The 24,505-nt window shown below is 37.4% G+C and overlaps 3 protein-coding genes across 3 annotated transcripts in view; all 3 read right to left on the bottom strand.

Moving 5' to 3' along the window:
• Positions 1–2,392, bottom strand: part of gle1 (GLE1 RNA export mediator) — a 12,532-nt gene extending 10,140 nt beyond the window's left edge. Inside the window, exons 1-5 of the mRNA XM_015046405.1 lie at positions 2,213–2,392; positions 1,315–1,542; positions 1,058–1,234; positions 286–434; positions 133–193 (exon numbers count right to left, since the gene is read on the bottom strand). Of these exons, the coding sequence (XP_014901891.1) occupies positions 133–193; positions 286–434; positions 1,058–1,234; positions 1,315–1,542; positions 2,213–2,392 (795 nt within the window). The remainder of the gene's footprint in view (positions 1–132; positions 194–285; positions 435–1,057; positions 1,235–1,314; positions 1,543–2,212) is intronic.
• A 595-nt stretch (positions 2,393–2,987) lies between these two features.
• On the bottom strand, positions 2,988–17,168 carry LOC106955949 (outer dense fiber protein 2-like). Its single transcript, XM_015046403.1, has 17 exons — positions 16,919–17,168; positions 16,458–16,568; positions 15,086–15,216; positions 14,097–14,226; positions 13,246–13,377; positions 12,156–12,230; positions 12,011–12,082; positions 11,787–11,903; positions 10,507–10,701; positions 9,885–9,994; positions 8,748–8,883; positions 8,561–8,671; positions 6,897–7,160; positions 5,779–5,879; positions 4,934–5,096; positions 3,704–3,829; positions 2,988–3,632 (listed from the first exon to the last, which is right to left on the bottom strand). The coding sequence occupies exons 1-17, from the start codon at positions 17,024–17,026 to the stop codon at positions 3,465–3,467; spliced, it is 2,250 nt and encodes a 749-aa protein (XP_014901889.1). The 5' UTR covers positions 17,027–17,168; the 3' UTR covers positions 2,988–3,464.
• A 1,874-nt stretch (positions 17,169–19,042) lies between these two features.
• On the bottom strand, positions 19,043–24,042 carry LOC106955950 (protein SET). The gene is made up of 8 exons (XM_015046404.1): positions 23,745–24,042; positions 22,768–22,825; positions 21,111–21,253; positions 20,920–21,023; positions 20,723–20,836; positions 20,463–20,633; positions 19,801–19,932; positions 19,043–19,721 (listed from the first exon to the last, which is right to left on the bottom strand). Exons 1-8 carry the CDS (start codon positions 23,815–23,817, stop codon positions 19,698–19,700), a joined length of 819 nt encoding a protein of 272 aa, XP_014901890.1. The 5' UTR covers positions 23,818–24,042; the 3' UTR covers positions 19,043–19,697.
• Positions 24,043–24,505: the final 463 nt, after the last annotated feature.

The raw sequence follows: 24,505 nt of genomic DNA, 5'->3' as shown, positions 1-24,505 counted from the left end.
TTGGAAAGGGTTTTATAAAGATGTTACTTATAAAAGAGAACCAAAAAAAAAAAAAAAAAAAAAAAAAAGAGCATACTATGAAAGTGAACAGAGAGAAGTTTTTTTTTGCCTATAATAATTGACGTATTGTACCTTTATTCGGTGCCGCTGCTCTTCCTTCAGCTTCTCCTGGCGCCCCATGCTCTCTTTGGTTCTGCAGCAGAGAGACGAAGCATTTTGGACTCAAACACACAGAAACATCTCAGTTATCACTCAGCATCGTCCTGCGTGTGGTTCGGTTCTCACTCTCTGTCTATCATGTCCCGAATACTCTGGAACTCCTGCCTCTGCTTCAGCTCCTTCATCTCCTCGAAGCGCTTCAGGTGCTCCAACTCGGTGCTCGCCACGGACTCCACCAGCTTCTCCTGCAACACCTGCCGCTCTTGTAGCGCCACCTGGTGTTTGAAACATTGATAAAACAGATCCAGACTCACTTCCCGGAGTAACATCACATAAACTGTGTCAGATTGATACTTCTAACATGCAGTTCTTTTTATATGTTCTTTCAAAAGCAACCATGATTTTTGGTAGCTTTAGAGTCTTAATAAAAAGTTCTCCAGGCTTTCCAATGTTTTTTAAATGTTCTGATGAGGAAAAAGCTGCCAAAAGTCAAAAAATTGACCTCCAGAAAACCTTGAGATGATAATAAAAGTGTTAAAGATTAAAATAAAGCATGGCTGCCCAGAAGGAGAAAAGAAATAAACATGGTGACTTTACGAACAAATAACAGCTTAATTATTCCTCTCTAAAATAACAAATATGAATGTTTTTCATTGATATTTGGATTTTGTCTGAGCATGAATTGTAATGTTATGAAACAAGTTCTGAATGACCAGCCAAATAAGTATAAATAAAGCTCTTGTTTGCTTATTGATGACTTCATATAATACAGTACATTTTTGGAAAGAAGAAAACATGCAAATCTTAAAAAAAAAAAAAACAGTCCTATCAAATAGTGAATTTAAAAAATAAAAAAAAAATACGAGTTTGATCTGAAAAAAGGTTCTGACAGTCGGACCTTGGCCTTCTCTTGCTGCTTCTTCTGGAAGCGGATGATGTGGCCGGCCGTCTCCATGGCTCTGGGTGACAGCAGGGAAATGGCAGGTGGGGAAGGAGGAGCGGGAACTTCGCTGACATCAGCCTCTGGACTTTCACCTCTTGTCTCATCACTAAGCTTCGGTAGCGACCCGGAAACCTGTAACAATAGCGAAAAACTCCCAGAAAAGTTCTCCAGTAACAACAACAGCATCCCAACAACTTTAGTGTATAACTGACATCTTTTGGTTGATTTTTCAGAGACGGAGCTGAAGAAAGAGCGCTGATCTTGCTGTTGAGATCCGCTGTGGATTCCGAGGAGGAAACAGAGGCAGGTTTCTCCTCAAAGTCAATGGAGCTGGAGTCCAAGAAGGACGACTTGTTCAGCGACTGAGAGTCGATCCGCTCCAATATGACCGCAGAGTGAGAGGACAAGCTGGGGGTCTCTTTACACCCAGCCAAAATATGCTGCAAGAACACAGAGAGATGCTCAGAAAGAAGTTCAAAGGTCATATTTTCATCACCAATCTGTCAGATTATTGTATACAACCTGGCACTTTAGAACTGTACTGTACATTGGATCAAATGTCCATTTATTACTTTAAAACTGCAGATGCTCTACGTGGAAGAGGATTAGGACCACCGAAAAAAATGATTACATTATTGGATTGTATTCGATTAAAGAGCCTAGAAAATTATGTTATGTTACTTTTGATTGTTTTAGCCGAGGCGTTGCTTGTTTGTACCATTATCCAATTTACCATATAATGACACAATTTAGGTTTTAAAAGGTCATTTTTGAGCGTCGTCTCCTAAAGTTTAAGACAACTGCCTTGTCTTTTATTTCTGAAATAAAGTTTTAAAAAAATAACACTGCCCCCTAGTGGGGATATAAGGGAACTATGATGTAACAAACTGAATAAAATTTAAATAAAGTCCCACAAAACCACTCCATGTCCTCGATTTCACACCTTAACCTCAAGAAGAGCTCTTGGTGAAACAGTCTTTGGTCAAACCGACTCAATAAATGAGCATTTGATAATTAAGGAACACCCTATTTTTAAAAGTAAACAAGCAGAAAGGCTGACTTTAGCTTCCACCGAGTCGAGCTAGCAGATGCTAACCGGAGAAAACTCACCTCTCCTCTCTCTGACCAGTAAGGATCGAAGGTCACTTGTCCTTTTGGCGAATTTTTTAAAGCCTCTAAAGTTTCCCATCGTAGATTTTCTGAAGGCATCGTAAAATGAAACCGACGGTCTGTGGCTAACAGCAGCAGGCGCCAAACAGACTCACAAAAACTCAGTCCGACCGGAAACATGAACCCTATCGCCGCTTGGTTCCGGTAGGATATTTATCATAGCCTCTCCTTCAGATTGTTAGTTTGCATTTCTTCTTTTTGGAAGACTAACATTTTTATTTAAATATATTTTACATAGTGAACTATTTAATGTTCAGCTCTCAACAGTTCTGTTGAGAACTGACATTAAAATTCTTACATTAACTTGCATCCAGCTATGCAATAATACACTTTCATTTTCATTTTGTACATTTTAATCAGTTAAAACAGAAAGCAATTATCTAGCCAATTATCAGCCTGAACATTAAACTCATACTTTATAGTCAAAATTCAGTAAATTGCAGTCCATGACCTAAAATTTCATTGATTTTTGTTTTAATCATGTGAAGTCCCTCACTAATAATTCAAATTCAAAAATACTTTATAGATCCCAAAGGTAAATTAAATAGAACATTTAATTAGTAATTTAATTAAATATTTAATCAGATTGAATATGTGACATTTGAAGGCAGCTAGTTACACTGTATTTTATGTAAGGATTTTACATAAAATACAAACAAATGTATGCCATAATTTACATTTTTCATTTGCAAAAAGACATTTAAGCCATCTGTCATTTTCCTTTTTTACTCATTTATTTTTTCTGTATTTTGTGTTGATTTATTACATAGAATTCCAGTAAGAAACACTGAACTCTGAATGAAAAAATGATGCACTGAAAAGGCATTTTAACTAAGAAAATAAAACATTAAAAGTATAAAAAAGTTAATAATCAGTAAAACTAATGCATTTAATTAAAATGTAGATCAATAACTTGTAAACTGATTTTTATTGATTGAAGAGTTTTCAGATTCTATGAATATTATTTTAGTAGATTTGAAGTTAAACAGCAAAAGTTTCAGCTTAAAAAAAGTTTGAATATACAAGTTTTCACTTCTAGACACATAAAACAAAACATTAAATAAATAAAACAAGCATCAAGACTTCTTGTCTTTAAGACAATTTTATGTCTGAGGACAATAAGTAATGTTCAGACCTTCCCACTTTGAAAACATTTGAGCAACGTCACAATAAATGTGAATTCATTTGTGCTCTATTGCTCCGGGAGCGGATCAGTGGTGCTCAGCAGGCAGTCTCCGTATACGTTTCCATACGAGTTTCTCAAAAACTGAACGTAGCTCTGCAAACTGCGGTTTGTGGAATCTGACTGGTCCAGTCGCTCCCTCAGGTTCTGAAGCTGAGAATGGAAGCGACGCTCCATCTGGAGACAGAAAACACATTTTAATCCCATCGAAGGCTGCAGACAGGAGTGATGATCGACGAGCAACGTACGTCCTCCTTGCTTCGCTGCAGCTGATTCAGCTCCAATTTGGCCCGACTCAGCTGGTTCTGCAGCTCCAACGATCTGGACTGTGACGCTTTCTCTTTGGCCAGAAGTCGCTGTATGCTGTCATCCACCTGCATCCATCAAGTTGTGTGATCAGTTTCCTTTTCAGCTATATTTTTATTGAAAATGGAGCTAATTATATCTATCAAACTAAGCAAGAAATTCAAACCAGAAGAGAAGAAAACAAATGCTTTAAACTGCTCCTGATAAACCCTGTAAGTCTTTATAACTCTGTTTTTTGCACATCTTAAATGTTTGCAGGTTTTTAAACTTCTTGTAAATATTCTGTAGTTTTTTTTTATCCTTTTATCATTACTGTAAAGGATGCTGTAAGAAAGGTACACAATCAAAAATTACCAGCAGTAATCTGAGTTATTTAGCCTGTCATAAAAAAAAAACATGGAGTCATATTTTCAATATGTTAATTTATAAATGACAGTTTCAAATTAAATATTTAATTAGCAAACTAGCACGTTTGAAGCTAAATATTTAGGTTTCAGCTAAACATTTAGTTTGGAGCTAAATATTTAGATTCCTAGTTGAATATTTAGCAATAAGCTAAATATTTAGCTTTAAGCTTAATATTTACCTGTGAACCAAATATTTAGCTCTGAGCTAACTATTTAGTTTGACAGCTAACTAAATAAGTTAAATACTTAGCTAGATAAATATTTAGCTTTTGGCTAAATATTTAGCTCTAAACTAGTTAGCGCTGAGCTTAACATTTAGTTTGGAGCTAAATATTTAGTTGGTGAACCTGACATTTACCATATAAATTTAATATTTATCTGGAAACTCTGTCATAAATTAATAACTTGGTGAAAGAACGACTGAAAAATGAACCACCATTTTGTTTCTCTTACACAGGCTAAAAATCCAAATTATTGCTGTTAATTTTTTAATGTATAGCTTTACAAACAGCACCACATATTACTGTACCTTAACCTGTGATATCTCTTATAATCTATTACAAACACAGATTAATGACCTGTATATTTATGAGCAGTCACATAATCAAATTTCATATTTATACTATATAGAAAGACCAGCCATATTTGTTGTTGGTTGGATAAGTGTGATGTCACACATCACCCTGAGCTGAAGGTAAACTGAGAACTAAACCCAAGCCTGATTTTCACAAGGAGAAAAGGAGGAGAGGTCTTTCTGTTTCTGACCTGTCTTTGAGTGTTTCCCAGAGTTTCCTGCAGCTGCTGGGACACGACGGTGCACTCATGCGTTTTCTCCTCCAGCTGCTGCTGCAGGCTGCGGATGGCTCCTTCCTTCATGCTGACAGCCTGGGACATCTCTCTGTTTTCTGCGTTCATATCCTCCAGCTTCCTACAATGAACACACAGGCACAGCAAAGTGCTTCACAACAGAACCGGGAGGCATAATTCAGACTCTACAGTTTTTGTTCCAGTTTCACTTCATTTCATCTAAAATATGTGGATTTTACTGTTAAATCCTGAAATATATCATCTCAACAAAAGCGTGAACTCATCTGATTTGTTTACAGGGAACCTATTATTATTATTGTTGTTTTGTACTTCCATTTGGGTCTCTACTGCTTCTAAAAACAGCTTAAGTGCTTAAAAAAAAGTCCAGCTGTTTTTTGGCAATAAGTTAATATATTTTGGTGTCAGGAAAACGAGCCATTTCAAAAGACTCCCAAATGTAATGTCACAAAAACAAACACACTTAATATGGCTTCGTCTCACTTTTTAACTTTAGTTATACACTCTATAGAGATGCACCGAAATGAAAATTTGCTCCAAAATTAATATCTGATATTTATGCTGTTATGGCTGATGACCCATATTTACAGATATTAAACCAGCTCGATTAGTCAGTTGGTTTTACTGCTGTAAGCGCTGATTTTGAGCAAAAGAAAATGCAACAAACATGTTTTGAATAGGCCGTAGACTTATCTATCCTCCCCTGTTCAAGGAAGCATGAAAGGTCACCTTTAACCACTCAATAAATCTGTTTTTATTTAAGTGCTGAAGTTAAAGAAAAATACCTCTCTAGGTTTTTAATTTTCTCCTTCAGGACATTGTTTTCCTCCTGCAGCAGCAGATTCCTCTGCTGAACCGTTTCCAGCTGAGCACCTTGGTGCTCCACCTGCAGAGAGTCACAGAGAAACTGTTAAATTCCCCAAAACACTCATTTATTCACGTTTCCTGCGGTTTGAGCTGCTAACAGTATTCAGAGTCATTCCTTCTTGAGTTACGATCGATCTACGATATTAATATTGCTGTTATGTGACTGATATTTACCGATGGGATGTAACTTAGTGAGAAGCTTGAACACCTGGCTGGTCCGAGAACAAAACACTACTTTAACAAATCTTCCCCCAATTTAAATGACACTGATTAACTTAAAAAATATAAGACAGCTTTTATTTCAATTGCACAGATCAATAAGTCATTGGTAAGCTGGGAATAAATATTTATCACAGTGAAGCAAGCCAAAAAAAATTGTGTTACAGTAAATTATTTTCCTGTTCAAATTAAATGCTTAAACACAATATACAAAAAAAAAATTACCAAATAAAATCTCTAAAAAAATGTTCTCTCCAACTTTTCTGGCATTTAAAATAATTTTGGTGATTCTAACTAACCTAAAACAAGAACATTTCAGTCAGATTTAACTTCAGATAGCAATAAAAAAATTTCCTCTGTCTTTTTATTAGGTGTATGAAACTTTCTGGTTTCAACTATAAAAAATGTTTTCCAAATTTAGGCTTTTAATCAGACATTAGATTGATTAAATATAATTAAAATCCCTAAATAAATTAGCAGGCAGTGTCCTTCACCTGGTAACCCCAGTGAGGCCCGGCCCGGCTCGGCTCGGCTCAGCTCGGCTCGGCCCGGATTGGCTCAGCTCGGCCCAGATTGGCCCGGATCGGCTCGCCCGTTACTGTGCAACCCCAGCTGAACTCTGCCCGTCACCTAGCAACACTAAGCTTCTTTAAATTTTATTACCTAACTACAGCACCTAAAGAAAATGCAAGCCTATTCAAGGGTTTCCAGCGCCCTGCAGAAGGATGTGATGATGTTGAAAAAAGGTTCTGCTGAGTCTAAAAGCCGATAAGAGTGACCTGGATGATGCGTTAGAACCTGCAGCCAGGCAGATCACCTTGTGTCTGACTTCGGACAGGACAGCATGATGCTCCAGGTTCCTCCTCTCGTAGGTGTCGGCGTCGTCCTGAGCTTCTCGGAGCTGCTGCTCGGTCCGCCTCAGTTTCTCCGGCAGCGCCTCGAGCTCCTGCACCCGGTCCAGCAGCTCCCGTTTCACCTGATCCTTCTCCTTCTCCAGGCTCACCCTCTGCTCCCGGGCCTCCCTCTGCTTCGTCTCCAGCTTCAGACAGTACTCCTCTGACTGCAGGCGTGCCTGGTGAACCTGAACCGCAACCCAACAGTAACAAAGATCATTTCACATCCTGTTTGGAGGATTTTCTGTGCCGATTTGCCTTCGTGGAGCGACGTTTACCAAGGTTATTACAGTTAAATAAAACTAACAAAGTAACGAAAACTGAAATTGGGAAAACATTTTTGTTAACTGCCATATTTATTAATGACACTTCTATAACTTGTTTATTTATTAGGCTTCTTGATCCGGGACCTAAGTACAAACCACAAGCAAGCGAAGTGAAATGCTATGACAATAAAAAAAATCCTTGAAATCTTAACAATTACCGTATTTTCTGCACTATAAGGCGCACCTAAAAACTTTCAATTTCCTCAAAAGCCGACAGTGCGCCTTATAATCTGGTGCGCCTTATATATGGACCAATATTGAGTCTCGACAGCTCTTGCAACTACAGTAAGCAGCCGGCGACTTCATTTTCGCTCGTAGAAGAAGAAGCGCGCGGTGCATGCTGGGATAGTTGTCAGAACGCTGGTTTGTTAATAAAGTTTGACTGACCTATCTACCTGCCGACCGTCTAGAATCGGGTCGTCTGCAGGTCATTTAGCACCACGTTCTCCACGAACATGCTGAGCGCGAACGGAGAAGGGTGACCATCGTCCGGCCACGCCCCGCCCCAGTCGCGGAAGGCTCTCCTCGGAGTCGGACCGTTTTTGTTGACATTCCGTTTAGTGCAGCTCCATCTAGTGGATGCATAACGTAACTCCAGCCTCTACTGTAGTGTCTATTCTATGCGCCTTATATATGAAAAAAGTTTTAAAATGGCCATTCATTGAAGGTGCGCCTTATAGTGTGGAAAATACGGTAAATAAAAACACATTCTTTATAAAAGTTACATACTGCAGCTTTAATGGAGAAAAACTATAAAACTGGAACTAGATTATCCGTTCATAAAACTAAACGGATATGTAACATCCTTCATTTTCATGTTTATGAATCTATTTGTTAGTCTTTTGAACTGATATGAAATGGGGTTTTTTCTCCCACAAAAGCTGTTTAGGGCAAATTATGGTTCTATATAATCCTCCGGGCAGCATTTAAGCTAGTACGCAAAATGGTAACAGCAAAAGTTGGGATAAAACATCAGAGTCAGTTGGATGTTTAAATATAATTAAATACAATTTTGGAAAATGGCACCTTCTGTTGCATATTCATTATCCAATCAATGTGTACGTAATAATACAATTCTTTAACTATTTTGAAATGAAAAAACTAAAACTACTACTATGGCTAACAAAATCTAAACTAATAATACTACAAACACACTCTAAAATACAACTAAAACTAACTGAATTAGACGAAAAGCCACAATGAAATTAAACTAAACTATAATGAAAAACCCGAAGCTATTAACAGCCTGATGTTTGCTTCACCTTCTGCTTGTATTTCTCCACCAGGTTCTCAGACTTTTTCACTGATGATTTCAGCTCACGAGCCTCAGATTGAAGTCCCTTTAATTTCTCGTCAGTCGACGCCAGCTCTCTCTGATCGTAAAGTGAAAGCAGATTAAGCGACAGTCCATGTTTTTAACTTTTTCTTCCGTTTACCGTGTGAAGCTACCCTGAGCGTTTGGTTCTCCAGCATGGTGGAGGCGTTCTCTGCGTTGAGGTGCTGAAGCTGATTCCTGAGCTCCTCTCTCTCGGCCCGATTCTTCTCCTCCACAGAGCGAAGCCGAGAGTTCAGATCGCTGAGCTTCCTGACACACAAACATATTCGTGTTCAGCCATATTTTCACCAAGAAGTCAGCATTTACTGCTTTTTTCCATCCAAAACATCTCTTTTCTTGATGCGTTTGTCTTTCACATTCAAAAAGGAAACGCATTTAAACACGAGATTTAATAAATCTAATTTTAGGCTGCATTTCTGGTTTGAATACTGCAAATAAACTTCACTAGTGCCACAAAAAAGCTTTGAGAAAAAAGCCCAGAACTCATGCATGACCAAAGAGCTTGAGTTTCCATGTCTCATAAACAAAAAGCAAAAGAAAAACCACCAACCAGCCACTCCCTTCAGAAAGCTGTATTCTCTGGGTTTCATTTGACTTTTTGAAAATTTACTTTTAAAACCATTTGTTGAAACTTTGCACAACATAAAGTCCAACCAGTAAAAAGTTAAGTTAAATAAGATTAAGTTCAATAAGATTAAATTAAGTTAAATAAGGTAAGCCATATTACTCCAAGTTAAGCCAAGATTAGTTAAATAAGTTAAGATAAATAAGTTATCCTATGTTAATTTATATAAGGTAAGTTAAATTAAATAAGTCAAGTTAAATTGGGTAAGAAAATTTCAATAAGATAAGTTGAATAATATAAGTTAAGGTGAGGCAGAGCTGACATGAACTGAAAGCCCAAATAGATAGAAAATGTAAAACATATTTGACAAACAAGATGGCCACCCTGTGCGCACTGAAATCATGCCGTACGGAAACCCAGGGAGCACATTGGTGAAAAATAAAATCGATTTATCGCCCAGCCCCATCATATAGTTAAAAATAATAAGCTATAACAAAAAAACACAAGTTTGATCTGACAAAATCTGACTGAAGTGTTTCTAGACGTTCCAACTCATAAATGAAATAATTTGTGTCTCCATCACCGTTTCATCAAATTAATGTAGCTGGAATACCAATAGATCCTACTATAAGAACATAAATCAGTGGGATTCTTTATATACAAGTTTAGTTTTTTCTTTGCTCACTGTTTGACAATCGAGATCTCTTCCTCCCGGTGCCGTTTCTCAGCTGCTTCCATCGAGTGGCGGTGACACCAGTCTTTGGACGCGGACACAGCGAGAGACAGCTCCATCTCCTTCAAGACAAAACGCATCATGTGATGTTTAAATCCTATTTGCTTTTCCCGACATGCAAGTTCTGCATCTTTGATCTATTCATTTAAAGAAACGATGACTGAAGCTGTCATCATCACCACTGGACACTTTGCTTCAATCAAAATCTGCTTTTATTCACCAGGTTCTGCATTAAAACAAGAACTCTGGTTCCTTTTTGATCCAACTGAGAAAATGTTAAATATAAATGTACAGGAAAGTAAATAAAAATTTAGGTTTTTCTGACCGTCTGTGTCCAGGATGTGTGCGGTCTGCATAGATAACTTCCTTTTTCTGATCGGTGGCACTTTTTTATTATTTAAAAAGTGTAATTTCTATCACTAAACTGTACAGAAACAGCATTTAATTATATTATTTCATCTATTGACATTATTTCTTGATGCTCTCATGGAACCAACAGTTGAAAAAATAGTAGAAATTGAGGAAACAGAAACCTAGAAGTACTTCTAGAATCCCACTGAGCCCCATCTCTGACCTTCTCCTGTAGTTTCTTTTCCAGCTGCCTCACTGCCTCCTGAGCGCGGTCGGCGTGCAGCGTGATCATACTGAGCGACTCCTGCTCTTCTTTCCGCTGCTTGTCATCCTCCGCCTTCTTCATCTTCAGAATCTCCAGCTCGTCTTGGAGATCCCGGAGCTGCTTCATCTGACGCTCCTGACTCTGCTGCATCTTCTACCTCACCAACAGATCGCATGGCAGAAGATAATAAATGGTTAAAATAGTTCATTTTCTCCTTCATTAGGATCAGAATCAGCTTGAACTTTGCAAGACAAGAAACTCTGCTCCTGTGTCTTTCCTCTAAAAAGAGGCTCCATATAATTTAAGAGGAGAAAGTTTGAGAAAGGTGGTGCTCATTAGATATAGGGTTGAATCAGATTAATCGTGCTTTATTGTGATTACTGAAATAATCATCAACTAATTTAGCAATCAATTAATCGTTAACTGGAGTATAGAGATTCTAAAAAGGCTATTTACTATAAAAATAAATTAAGTCAAGACTATACAAACCATATTTACCTTATATTTTGCATATAAGATTAAAAAAACCTTAATATATGAGGATGTTTTAGCCAAAAGCTCTCAGGTATTATAGTTTTACCCATCCTTCCGTAACACCTACATTTTCCCTATGCTTAAATAAAAAAAAAGCATTAAATTTAACATCGTTTTGTGTCAGATGTATTAAATGGCAACTTAAGTAGAAAACTATGGTTTTCTCACATTAATAAAACACATACATATAATAAGAGATAAAACAGGAACCTCTTAGGTTACTGAGTAAAAGATGAAGATAATAAAATAAGTGAAACCCTTAATTCCCCATGAAGACAGAGATTTTTTCCCCATTCTTCTGCTTTATGTCTTCCGCTTTACTGGCATATTATCCTCATCTTAGTAGCACATCAATAATTTTTGAATAAGGTCCATTAAGTTGAAACTTAAGGGGCTTATCAAGTTTTTATATTCCAAAACAGAAGAGCATAAAGTGCTTTTTTCATCCCACAACGGACTATGAACCGCTTTTCTTTCCAGTTTCATTATGGCCGCCGCCACCGTTGTTTCTGTACCAGGCTCCATTGATCAGTGGCGCCCTCTGCTGGATGGCGGCCAAACTACAACACTAAACCAAAGTCTAAGAGCATAATCAGCTGGAAAGATTAATCTAATAAACCACTAATCGACAATTAGTCGTACGTTGATAAATTGTTTGTATCCCTACTCTGAAGCGTGTTGTTGTGAAATCTGCGTTCCCAAACCTGGATCTGAGCGGTCAGGCGGACCTTTTCCGCCTCTGATTCCTCCAGCTGGTTCACCAGGTGACTGTGGGTCGAGTCCAGGATCCTTGAAAGCTCTTCGGTCGTCTTTAAGTTGTCCTGCGTTGACAGCGGCAACGCTGTAAAAACCTGTGGCGTAACTTACCAGAACCCTTTACGATGTCATCAGGAACTTCAGGTTTCCTGCTGTTGAAGCAGTTACAAACCTTTTCAAAGTCCAGATGCTCGGTGAGCTTTGAAACTTGTTTCTCCTTGTTTGAGAGTTTAGCGGCAAGTCTCTGCGAAATAAGGAGTGAAACAGTTACTGGTGAAGGAGATGGACGATCAGAGGAGGAAGTGTTGGTCACTCACCATGTTTTCTGCTTCAGTGTCAACCAGCTTCTTCTTCAAGGTGTCTCTCTCTATCGGCCACACCAGCAACTGTTTCTGTGGACACCACAACACTTTCTGTAACACCGTCTAAGAAGATTATTGTTTATATTTAAAAGCTACATAATGTGCATGTGAATACAGAGCTTTTACACAAGGGCTGAAATGGTTATTCAGAAATAATCGGCAACTAATTTAGACCAGCACTTTACTTTTAATAAGGCACTTTTGTTGCAAAAAATAAGGACTGCTTAGCCATATTTTAAAAGGGGAAAGTTAGAGAAAGGTGATGCTGACTAAATGTATTTATTAAATGTAGCATTGAAACGATTAATCAGATTAATCATGATTAATCAATTATTGAGATAATCATTAACTAATTAAGTAATCAATCAATAATTAACTAAAGTATGCAGGCTTTAATAGAAACATTTATTGAAAGAAACAACATATTCAGAGCAATAATTAAGCAAATAATTATTTGCAAAAAATATATCATTTTTGCATTTAAGATAAAACATCTTTGTCTGTACATGTTTTAGCCAAAACTCCTCAAGTGGTATAGTTTTAACTTATTTTCCAATTAAAAAATGGAAATTAAATTTGTGTTTATTTGCATTTTTTATGCATTTCTAGTGTTGTATAAAAAGTCTTAAGTTATTAAAGAGAAAATCTGTGAAATGTGACATATTTTTATCCGATTAATCAATTAATCACCAGAATAAACAATAGGTTAATCAATTGCAAAAATAATCGCCCTATTTCATACCTTCCTAAAGTTCACAGAAATCGAAAGAAAAAAAAAACAGTGGCTGGTGAAATGTTTGAGTGGCTGGTAAAAAATGTTCTGTTAACCACTGTGGCTGGTAGAGAAAATGTTTAATTTCCACCCTGGTTTTAATTAAGTATTGAAATCCCTGTTCTGTTTTTAAGCTAAACATTGTTAAATATACACTTTTAAGTGTTTGAAAGTGTCTCAATCTTTTTCAATTGTAAAAACAGTTTGATTGGAGAAACAATAGTCAGAAATGAATTATTCTGCTTTTCTCGACCTCTCCTCTGCTTCTTGTACCTCCTTGACGCTCCAGTCCCTGAGGAGATCCCGAAGGCTGTGATTTGTTTGATCAAACATCGCTATTTTCTCCAGCAGCAGCTTCTGATGCCATGCTAGAGAGGATGTGTGAAGCTTCGTCAGCTGCTTCTCCTGGAAAACAAAAGACCAGATGGGTTCATGCTGATCCGATCATTCAGAGCAGTGATTCCCTTGAGCACATTCCAGGTTTTCCAGGTACCCCTTTTTCACTCTGCTGTGCCAAGTCATGAAAATAAATCAAAACAACAAAAAATGTTCTTCACTGCAACGCTGCATGGTTGGTTACGCGTTTTCTTTCTATTCAGATTTTTGTAATTTCAAAGAACTAATTTGGTTCAGATAATAGAAATTCCCTTCAAAAACAGGAAAGTTAGTCTCCTTAATCTTAAACTCCAACATGGCTGTCTTGCATGTGACACGTAATGATAGCTGCAAAGAAACAAAGGAAAACAAAAACGGATTATTTGGGCCAAATAATCTGTGGACCCAATATTTTCATCTGCTGTGTTTGAAACTGCTAGATCCAAGTTCTGGATCTAGCATTTATTTTGTACAATAAGATCAGCTGCATGAGAATTTTCAATACATGTGGATAATAAAGGATAGCCCACTTAAAAACATAAACAACCAATTATTATTGCTTTCAAAGTTTTTTTTTTTGTTTGTTTTGTTTTTTTTTACCAGTGGTGCCTTTCTATTGTAGCTTAAAACATACAGAAGAACTGCTAAAACAACCCCTTTTTTTACTGCCTTTATAGTTAATATGCATTTCTTATTTGGTTTTATAGGAGCTGCAGGTTGCAGCCCCCTTAGGTTGGAGTAGAGCTTACCTTAGCAAGGCTGTCAATGGTTTCCTTCAAAGCTGTCAGCTGATTACCCACAGCAACACCATCGATTTCTGCCTCTACAAGCGTCCTGAGGAGCACATCTGCATTTATTTGACGATCGCAAGCCTCCGACCTTTGAATGAAATAAACAGAGTTCAGGTCATTACGATTACTTGTAGATGAATGGCTTATTAGATTAAAATTAGTTCCAATCGATAAACTAACAACGACCGCCGCTTAGATCTTCTTTTAGCGTTGTAGTTTGGCCGCCATCCAGAAGAGGGCGCCACTGGTCATCCTTAAGCAGAGCCATTGTTATGTAGAAACAAAGATGGCGGCATACCAGAACTGGACATTTTTGTTTGTTTTTTTTATTTATTTATTAAACAAACAGTATACAAAGACTCGTTGAGGTACAAACAACATTGCAGCATAAGTATGAAAAAAAGAAACAAAACATGGGGCTAAGACTATAAACACAAACACGTAACAGTAAGACAAATGAATAAAAATAGAGCAAGATTTAAAACAAAAGAAAAGTAGAGATACTGGCAGTTACTTTTTTTTGCATAAACAGATTTCAAATGTTTCAGTGAGGTGTAATACAGTTTAAATTGGTTAAGAAAAAAAAATCAAAACAAGAGGTAGAACCTCTCCATTTACAGCAGTGTATATGATATTTAACAAGCAAGAAGACAAAATTTACCACGTCAGATATTTGACTATCAAGGTCATCAGCACAGTATGATATGTGGTGAATATCTGGGATGTCTTCAATTTTAAGGGACAGCCAGTTTTTAATGTCTCTCCATAGTTTAAAAGAAAAGGGACAGGTAAAAAAGAGATGATTAAGGGATTCTTCTGGACATTCACAAAAGGTACAACATGTTGAATCAAATTCAAATCTTTTGTGCAGATTTAAATTTTTTACTAATTTTGGGTTGTGAATTGGCGCTTTATCGATAAACTGAATTGAATCTATAATTTCTTACGTCTTTGAAGTGCCATGTTCCCTCAGCAGGACTCTGAGGTCTTCAGAAACTCCATGCAGCTCTTCCTCCTGCTGCCGTGCAACTCGCCGATTCCTGATCCCACTGTCTGACTGAATCTGCGATCTGCTGGTCTGATCAAATGACAAAAACAGAAAACATGCTCAAAAAGAACTGAAACATACAGATGTTCTTGATTCTGTTGTTAAAGCAGATCTGAAGTCAGATATCTGAGGTTAAATGCCAACACTTAAAATACAAAATCACCAGAGTAAAACTGAATCATGTATACTTTGTTTTTGTAAGTTAACCAGTCTCTAAGAGTATATAATTAGAGTATATAATTAACGATCAATGGCTTGTTTCCTTCTTGTAAAAATAAAGCGACACAGAGGCGTATTTCTTTTAGCCAGAAGATTTAACTAGCACTCAAGGTATCTTCCCACCACTCACAGTTCACTGTTAAACTGCAACAAAGAATGCATCTTGCGGTCACCAAGTCTTTATAAATATTAGAAAGTATCTATGATATATGGTTGTTTCGGAGGAATGACAGGGAAAAAGTCTTTTCTCTCCAATCATCACAAACGTAACCAGGGCTGGGTGATAAATTAAGTTTATCAATTCAATCTTCAAAAACAGAAAATTCAATTCATTTTTTAAAAATGTGTTGTTTTTTTTCAGCTGTGCACTCTTTAGGTTTCCATAGTTCAGAGTGACATTAGCCCAACCAAGAAATAGCCATCTTTTATAACAAGCATGTTTTACAGCTTCAATTTATTTCGATTTTGAAATTAGAAGGAATTATTGAAATAAAAGCCTTTTTTATTACACTTTTTTGTTATTTGTATTTTTTTGCTTTGTTTTTTTTTTTATTTATTTATTTTAGTTTTTGCATTTGATTAAAATTGGAAATCGAATCTTGTATCATTTTAAACTACATCTCCCAGCCCTAAGTGTTTTGCTAACATGTGAAGTTAGCAAAACTCTGCTGGACCTTTGTGCATTGGTCAGATGAGACTAAGTTTTTCTGAAACAGACACTGCAGCTGGGTCAGGAGTGAAAGAAACGCGGTATATATGGTTAAGCATCTTCAGTTCACTGCAAGGAATGGTGAAGGATCTGTGATGCTATGGGTCTACTTGTCAGCTAAAGCCCATGGAAATCTGGTCAGAAACTTTTTACACATCGCTTCCCAGTGAGGCAAATAGATGTGTCCAGTTTATCTACAAATAGAAGACCCTTTCTAACTATTTTGGGTTTTCAATCAACTCCTTTTTAAACCATTTTAAGAACTGGGAAAGACTAAGTATATTTTTTTATTTTCTCTAGGTATAATTTTAGTTATACTGTAACAAGAACACCATGAAGCAACCTGAGACTTGGTGTTGCCAATATTCCTCTTGCACGAGTGTATTCCTGGAGGAATCCAGGGCGTCCGGATCTTTGGCCTGCTTTCATCTCGTTTGACCGAAGCATCAGTTCCCTAAATCCAAAAGGAAAAAGTGCTAAAGTTAAATTCAAATTTAAAATACTTTATAAATCCCAAAGGGAAATTAAATGTTATTCTAACTCATAGTAATTCAAAATTCTTCAGAGACTTATTGTAGCTGGGATGGCTCCTTTTTTCTCAAAAAACTAAATTCTGTCATGCTTTCAATTAATAATTGAATTTTTCTAACATGTTGACTGGAAGTAAAATCCTGATCCTTTTAAACAGAAAAGAATTGAAATAATGGGTAAAGAATTAGTTTTTAAAATATTTTGTCTTCTCTAAATCAATTTATAAGTAGAACTTTAAAAGCTTTTACGTTCCCTTTCCAGAAAAGAACTAACCGGTGGTGTTCTACTGGGATTCCTCCTCATATGAACATGGATAGGTGTGCTATCCGCTACGTGGACGTGAATCGGTGGCGGAGCTGGTGGTGAACCTCTAGTTTTCATCCTTCAGAAGTTTTACCGCGACATTTAGGCCAAGAATAAGTTCATCAAAACCAAAAACCCTCCAGACAAAAACACTGTAAATGGTTTAAGCAATTTAGATCGCGTCACCTTCCTGTCTCCAGGAAAAATCTCAACTTCTGTGAGGCGCAGAATGGTTGCTACAAATAACGAACGAGTGCTCCGATTGGCTGATTTTCAAGATCTCGTTTTGTGATTGGTGAAGAAGTGTTTCAAGTAAGCGTTGCTCAGGGTAACTGCTAAAAGAAAAATGCATTCATGCTGTGTTCTTGAACCTATGAAGAAATTGAAAACTTTTTAGTGAGCAAAAAAAGAGAGAAGAAAATAGTTTAACACTTAAAAATATAAATAATAAAAATACAAGGAAATCAATCAGATGTTAACAGGTAGTTATTTTAGACTTTTCTTTCGTACTTAGGTGAACGAAAGAAAATGTTTTAATAAAAATTGGTTCTTAAACGTATCACAAGAGAACCGTTAAAATGACTAATTGTCGAAAGTCTAGTCTAACCTACAAAAACGTTGGTTAAAATTTTCACAAAAAGCCATAGTAAATTTTCTAAGTATAAATAATTGTTGTTACGTTTGGATCCCAAGGAAACGACTGCACTTCCCTTTTATTTAACTTGACTTCCGTCTGCTAGTTAAATATGAACAGGAAGCTAATGCTAATTAGCTTAATATGCTAACCAGCGTAGCATTTGCTTTACGAGCTAATTTATCAGCTATTGCTCAGTCCTTTAAAAGTTAAATCTTAATATTGTGTTTGTCAGTGAATGGTGCTTTCATACAACATACTGAATGATAAATATGATTTTCAACATACATGTCTCATTTTCAAACCGTTACATCAGATATAAACGCTGTTAGCGTCAAAAGCTAACTAGCTTTATTGTTAGCTTTTTGGTCAGACTGAAACAGCCATGAGGTCACCGAGCCGCCTGCTGCTCGGAGTGCAATGGGACAACTTTTTCCACTTTATCGTCTTTGCGCTCCTGTTTTTCAACCCCTCACACTCGTGTGCTGCCGACCCACCGGAGCACGGAACTAGCACCGACACGCTAATATTATGTAGAGCATGTGGACACGAAGTGGCGTTCGGCACGGACATCCACTTCGTCCCCAGCCGCATGGCACTATCCAGCCGCAACGACACGTCAGTGGGTGGTCGAAGGATCCACATCCAGCTCTTCGAGAACCCCCAGGGACTCCAGTTCGAGGTGATGGTGTTTAAAAAAGCGGACGTTATTAAGCACTGGCCGGCCGACAGCCACTTCTCTTGGTACCCAGGGTTCTCATGGACTGTAGCTACCTGCCCTAGGTGTAAAACTCATTTAGGTAGGTATTTCGACTTAAAAATTTAAACTATTAAGTGCGTTAAAAATATGCAAACATGGGACTGTAGTTTCTAAGCAAAACTCTTTGATGTTGCACAAGAATCAGATTTGCAATGCATTTCGAAAATCATTAACTTTCCGTAGTGTAACATCGTCAGTGTACATCCATTTTATTCACTTGTAGAAATATTCCATGATTGCGTTTGCCAATCAGGGCTTAATTTGCCAGTATTTTAATCAAGCTCATTACTACAATGTGCATCTCCTTTTTCTCTTCAGGTTGGGGCTTCCAGCCAAACAGTTGGCCTGAGACCGTCACAAACAACAAGTTTGAAGAGTCTGAAAACACCTTTTTGGCTTTAATCGCCCACAGAATATTGAGAGAAGACTTTGCATCAAGTCTGCTAATGACTCCAAAATCCTTTACAAGCTGATGAACTTGACTCGAGGTTTTTCCTTCTTTTTTTTAAAAAAGTTTTTCCAAGTATATTTTCAAAAATAAAATTGCATCCCTCCTTTTCGCTTGAAGACTCCCACACGTGCATACACAGTTTTGTTTTATTATTGTAACAAAGCAAGCTTTACACCTTTAATTTGAAACAATTCTTGAGTGTAAACACTTCTGTCGGAACCAATGAAGCAGCAGAAGGGGCCAAAATTTACAAGTTTTTTTTTTTCCAGTTTTTTCTTTATTAAAAATGTCATTTCAAATCTTGTGGATATCTGTAAAACAATACAATGAAAAACAAAAGTCCCATAGAAATGGTGTCAAAATAACCACTCTCCCCAATAACCAATACACTCCTGCCCCTCCCCAGCTTACCCCCACCCCCCAACCCCAAACATTACAAGTCAAAGGAATGAGCTGGTACTCGATAACCACACGGGAGAAAAAAATAAAAATACTTTAAAGGGTACTATGCCCCCTCTTAGAAAAAAAAAATATATTGAAAGGTCTGCTAGCACTAGGTCACTACACCATGGCTTCAGCTGATTAACCACAACCTTGAATAGGAGGAACTCTGTCTCTTCATTCTACTGAGGATACTGTGCTGATTCTATTTTTTTATTATTTTTGAGATGTCATCAGGGATGGTACTCACAATTCAGGGCAAAGTGCCATTGGCCTTGGATGAGTCAAAGGGGAACATATGGCATCAGCAGGTGAGGAGGCTTCAGAATGGAAAGTGAAGCACATACTGATAAAAGTAAATTAAAAAAGCCAAAAAAACAAAACAAAACAAAAAACTTTTGCTCCCAAACATGAGTGGAAAAATTAACAGGGAAGGTCGAGGGTCTTGCAGGTGATATAGTTCTTAGTCGTCTTCTCCCTCATCCTCCTGAAACAATGAAGCATCACACATGATGAATGTTAAGAAATTAAAACTTCGCTAAGTTTCCAAAATGTTAGCACTTTACCTCTCCTTCTTCTCCTTCATCCTCTTCATCATCCTCTCCATCTTCATCCCCCTCCTCATCAATGTCCTCCAGACCCTCCTCGTCTTCTTCATCCTCCTCACCTTCACCCTCTTCATCATCCATGTCTGGAACCTAAAAAACATATTTTTGCTTAGCCAGCAACTCAAATTTAAGATTTTAAGACCATTATGAATGGAATTTAAATGTACAAAAAAGAAAATTGCAAATAAATCATATTAGTTGCAACTGAAGCAATTGACACCATCCAGTCAACTGCCAATAAACTTACATTTACTCATTATGGAAGTAAAAAAAAGAACCTAGCAAGCTTGCTTATTAGCAGCTAGTTAGCGGTAGCTACATCTTGAGTCAGAATGCAAAGTTTTGTAAAGTCCACCAAGAAAACTACATAGCATGAGATTAAATAATCGTGACAAAATATAAAACCTGTATTTAACATATTTAAGGCCAATCTGTTTTTCAATTAATATAAGGCCTTAATTTTAAAATAAATGAATTTAATAATGTGCAGCCACCATGCCAGCATGTTCTTATTTTGTCAAACTAAAACAAAACTTCTACACCAAAAATACGAACTGAACTGCCATCCAACACTGACTCGTTTATGGTAGTTTCTATCATTAGGGTTGTGGTAAACATACCAGGTAGTACTGCAGGGGGTTTGGCCAGATGTCATCTTTGATCACCTCCCCAAGCTCGTCAGCACCGGCATCGGCATGGTCGGTGAACCAAGTGAAGAAACTCTCAGGTTCTTCATGTTGCCTCTTCCTGCCGGCCTTGTTCTGTGTCTGACTGGACCGCTTGGTGAGATCCTGCACACACAGGAGGAATCAAAGATTTTACAAGTCTACTTCACATAAAACTCGAGTTTTGCTGAAAATGCTACACAAAGCACACTTACCTTTCCTGATTTCCATTTGATTTCTGTTGACTTTGAAGATGGGTCTCCACTCTCGTTCAGATGGAACTCTTTGGAAAGTACTTTGTTTTCAAAGTATGGATTTTCATCAAAATACTGAAACAAGAATAGAGTCCAGTATGAGCATAATACACATGTTAAGCTTCAATAATACACAGACAAAACATTTCATCACTTACAAAATCTATTCTGTAGCCTGACTTGATGTCTTCAAACTCTGTCACCTCCACTCGGCTCAGGTAGTGAAGCGCCTCTTCATCCTCTTCCCCCAGTAGAGCAGATACTGTTGAGATAAACGTCAATTTTTAACCCATGAAGCTGAAATTGTGAACAAATTGGAGTGGGGGATTTTTTTCCGTGGATAACTCACCTTGTGGATGGTTGACAAACGTGGTGACCCAGAAGTTGGGGATTTTGGCGATCAGCTCTGACCTCTTCTGAAAGAATGGCTGACGGAGTTTGTTGTATTTCTGTTCTACTTTCAGGATCTCCTCACTGGCCTGCTCATTCAACCTGGGGAAATAAAGAGAAATGGATATTATAAATCTGGGAAGACGCTCTCCCAAATAACCAGTAATTCAATTAATATTTGTCAACATAAGCAAAAATTGCACCAGTGGAAGCTGAAACACTCCAATAATTTATACCTGCTACAGGTAGTTATTTAATTTAGATTTTATTCAAACAAAACAAGAAATATTTTCTAAAAAGCAGACAAATCATCTTAGAGGAGGAAGGAGAGTAATTTTTTAATATTTATATCAAAAATTATTTTATTTGTAAAATGGCAATTTTACAGGGGTTTAAATTAATTGAAGAAAAAAAAAGCATTTATTAGATAACGAGCCCAAAATTCTGCTTTAAGAAAAAATTTTACTGAAGAAAATTTCATATGCTTACAATTCTACTTTTGTATCCCAATTCTTAAATATTTATCAGTAGTGTTAATATGCGCCATGTCCCCAGAAAATAACTTTCCACAACAAACTTCTCAATTTAAGTCAACTATTTATGGTTAAAAGGACAATTTAAAATGCATAAAATAAAAACAATTTCATCTTGTATGTTTATGGTATAAAATCATACAAAGTACTAGACTAAGAGTTTATCAAGTGCTTGAATATTAATAACACACTATGTTCGACAGGTGTAGGAAAAGTTTATTTCATATTAATTTTTACACAAAATGCAGTGACTGAAAATAAATTGTACAGGAAAAAAAAAGGCACTACTCGCATTTTTGCCTTTAGATGATCAATTTGAGCATTGGGCACACCATTACTGTAATATTAGGTATGATGCCAATTAGATCCACTAGGCATATAAGGGATAAACCTGTGATGATGTGTATTGATGCTGCTGTTCCTCAAACAAGACTGAAATGGAGTCTAAAAATGTTTTGGAACAACCATTGCTCTTTTTCTTGATTTAACGAGAGCTAAATACTGCAGAGATCCTTTGCTGCAATATGAAAATTAGTTTCACCCATTGAATTTGAGCATATATTAAATTTGTTTTCATGTTGCAATGTTTCAAATACAGATAAATACTGAAAGATCTCTTTACGGTATTGTCCTAGGTGCCTTTAATTCCTGCTTCATGACAGAAAAAAATACTGAATTAATACTTCTGTAATACATTTATTCATTATTTTTCCATGTATATTTTTGGAATCTTAAATAAGTTCTATGTTGTGTAATTGATTTCTACTCTTAATATTGATATTACACATCTCCAGTTCTTAATAGCTGAGTGTCGCTAAAAAGCTTCAAACCCAAAATAGAAATAACTTAGAATTTTGGTCGCATTAAGTCTATTTCAGTAAATCATAAGCAGAAGACATTAGTAAGGCGGAATATATTTTTTATTACACAACTTAGCTCAGATTAAGATTTAATAAGTCATCAGTTTCCATGACCCACATGTAGTTCACACATTGACCACCAGATAGGCACCAAATCACTTCACATTTATAAAAACTACTATTCACAACAAAACTGGTGTAACAATAATAAATAGACCCCTACCTGTCAATTTCATTTTGAACTTCATCAATGTGTTCAATAGCTTCTTGCTGCTCTTTCTCTGTGGGAAAAAAAAAAAAAACACAAAAAAAAAACCCAGTGAATTTCAAAATGGGACTAGATGCCATTCAGTTTATGTAATCAAAGCTACAGCTTATTTTTTAACAGTCAAAGTATAAATAGTAGAAGTAAGGAGTGAGTCAGGGTATTTAACATGTAACAGTATGGAGTCGACGCGGGACTCTGACAGTGTAAGCGGCCAATGGCTGCAGCGCTCCTCGTTCAGGCTTCTTGCCGTTTCCTGCCGGCTGCTGCCTTCAGGGCCGCGTGGTTTAAATGTGGGACAGCAGACTGTTCACACAGCCGCGGTAGCGTGAGCGACCGAGCTAGGATGTATGCCAGAATATTCACCCCACTCATACCCAATAAAAAAATAAACACTATTAACACGACTGAGTCCTACAAACAGCAGCCATTATGCAGTAACTGGGAGGTTTTAACTAGCGGTGATTTAAATGCGTTAACAAAACAATGTCGTCTGCTAGCGTTAGGTAAGACTACAACAACAACACGAGCGGGCTAGATGCTACTGCAAACCAATCGTAGAAATAAAACCAAACATTAAAGTGAGCACACTTTCTTATGGTTTCAAGCATATTCCGCGATTAATACCGAGAAGTTGATCGTTTCAAATGGGTCGCTCGTTATCCGTCGATATAGCTGCTATATACCCCGGCTAACATGGCCTCTGTGCCAGCAGCAAACAACGGAGGAGTACGGGCATGCTAAAGCACGCTAGCCCCTGAAAATACGCAGCTGCCGTTTCTATAAGCAGCAAAGGCGCTCCGGTGGCGTTAAGCAGAAGCACAGCAACATTTTCATCAATTCCAGACTAATTAAACAGCATCTTGTGTTCATGCAAACAATATTTGAGAAGAAAGTGAAAATGGCGCTGAACAGGAGGCCGCCATTCCCCTTACCGGAGGTCTCGTCCGCTCCGTCATGGTTCGAGTTCAGCTCCTTTTTACTCACTTTCGTCGCCGTGGCAGACATTTTCTTTCTTTTCGCACGTCGAGAGTGACTTAAAGACGCTTGAGGAGAAAAAACCGATGGCGGATCTGTATCTCCTAGAGCAGGAGAGCGTTAATTCGCTGTGGAGTTCAGCGTGGAGAAGCCAACAACGTGCTGCTGCTTTCCACACAATGTAGCTGCCGAAGAGCGAGGAAGTCACAGGCAGCCTTTCATTACGAACGCGGCGCGCCGAATGGAGCGGAGGAGCAGCTCCGCCTCTCAAAGTAGGTCTCACTACTCCGCTCCAATTCGCTCATTTACCCCCATCTCCACTCTTAAAACAACACAGAACACAATCAGAACCTTCAATTATTACTTTTTACAACTTCGACGAGATGAATAATTTAACCTTGTTGAAACTGAAATTCACCTAGGCCGGGCCAAATCTACTGTTAGACCGACTTGCACTTGCGCATTTGTAAAAAAAAAAAAGAAAAAAATGTCAGTTGAAGTGGGGGCCTTGTTCTTGGTGGTCAGTGCTAATTAGCACATCAAACTCGAAAATTATGTTTAATTAGGACGTTTTCTGTTCATGTTCCGTCCAGTAAGCTGTTGAAATTTGTCAGAATATGCTAAAATAAGACCGTTTCTAATAATAGCCTAACTGTTGGGGGGCTAATGAAGAAGCCCTTCTGAGATTTTGCGCTTTTCTTACATAGCTAAATACAAA

The sequence above is a fragment of the Poecilia latipinna genome, unplaced genomic scaffold, assembly GCF_001443285.1.
Source record: "Poecilia latipinna isolate Pla-1442-1.1 unplaced genomic scaffold, P_latipinna-1.0 Scaffold779, whole genome shotgun sequence".
Classification (NCBI taxonomy): Eukaryota; Metazoa; Chordata; class Actinopteri; order Cyprinodontiformes; family Poeciliidae; genus Poecilia; species Poecilia latipinna.
Note: the sequence above shows the minus strand (reverse complement) of the source record. Positions and strands in the feature narration are given on the sequence as shown.

Excerpts from the sequence above, each read along its gene's own strand:
- LOC106955949 (XM_015046403.1), bottom strand. The coding sequence starts at position 17,026 with ATGAAAACTAGAGGTTCACCACCAGCTCCGCCACCGATTCACGTCCAC. Across the intron at positions 15,217-16,457 it reads TTGGCAACACCAAGTCTCAG|ACCAGCAGATCGCAGATTCA; the intron begins GTTGCTTCATGG and ends TCATTTGATCAG. Across the intron at positions 3,633-3,703 it reads TGCAGCGAAGCAAGGAGGAC|ATGGAGCGTCGCTTCCATTC; the intron begins GTACGTTGCTCG and ends TTCTGTCTCCAG.
- LOC106955950 (XM_015046404.1), bottom strand. The coding sequence starts at position 23,817 with ATGTCTGCCACGGCGACGAAAGTGAGTAAAAAGGAGCTGAACTCGAAC. Across the intron at positions 21,254-22,767 it reads GTTCAAAATGAAATTGACAG|GTTGAATGAGCAGGCCAGTG; the intron begins GTAGGGGTCTAT and ends TTATTTCCCCAG. Across the intron at positions 20,837-20,919 it reads CAGGCTACAGAATAGATTTT|TATTTTGATGAAAATCCATA; the intron begins GTAAGTGATGAA and ends TTCTTGTTTCAG.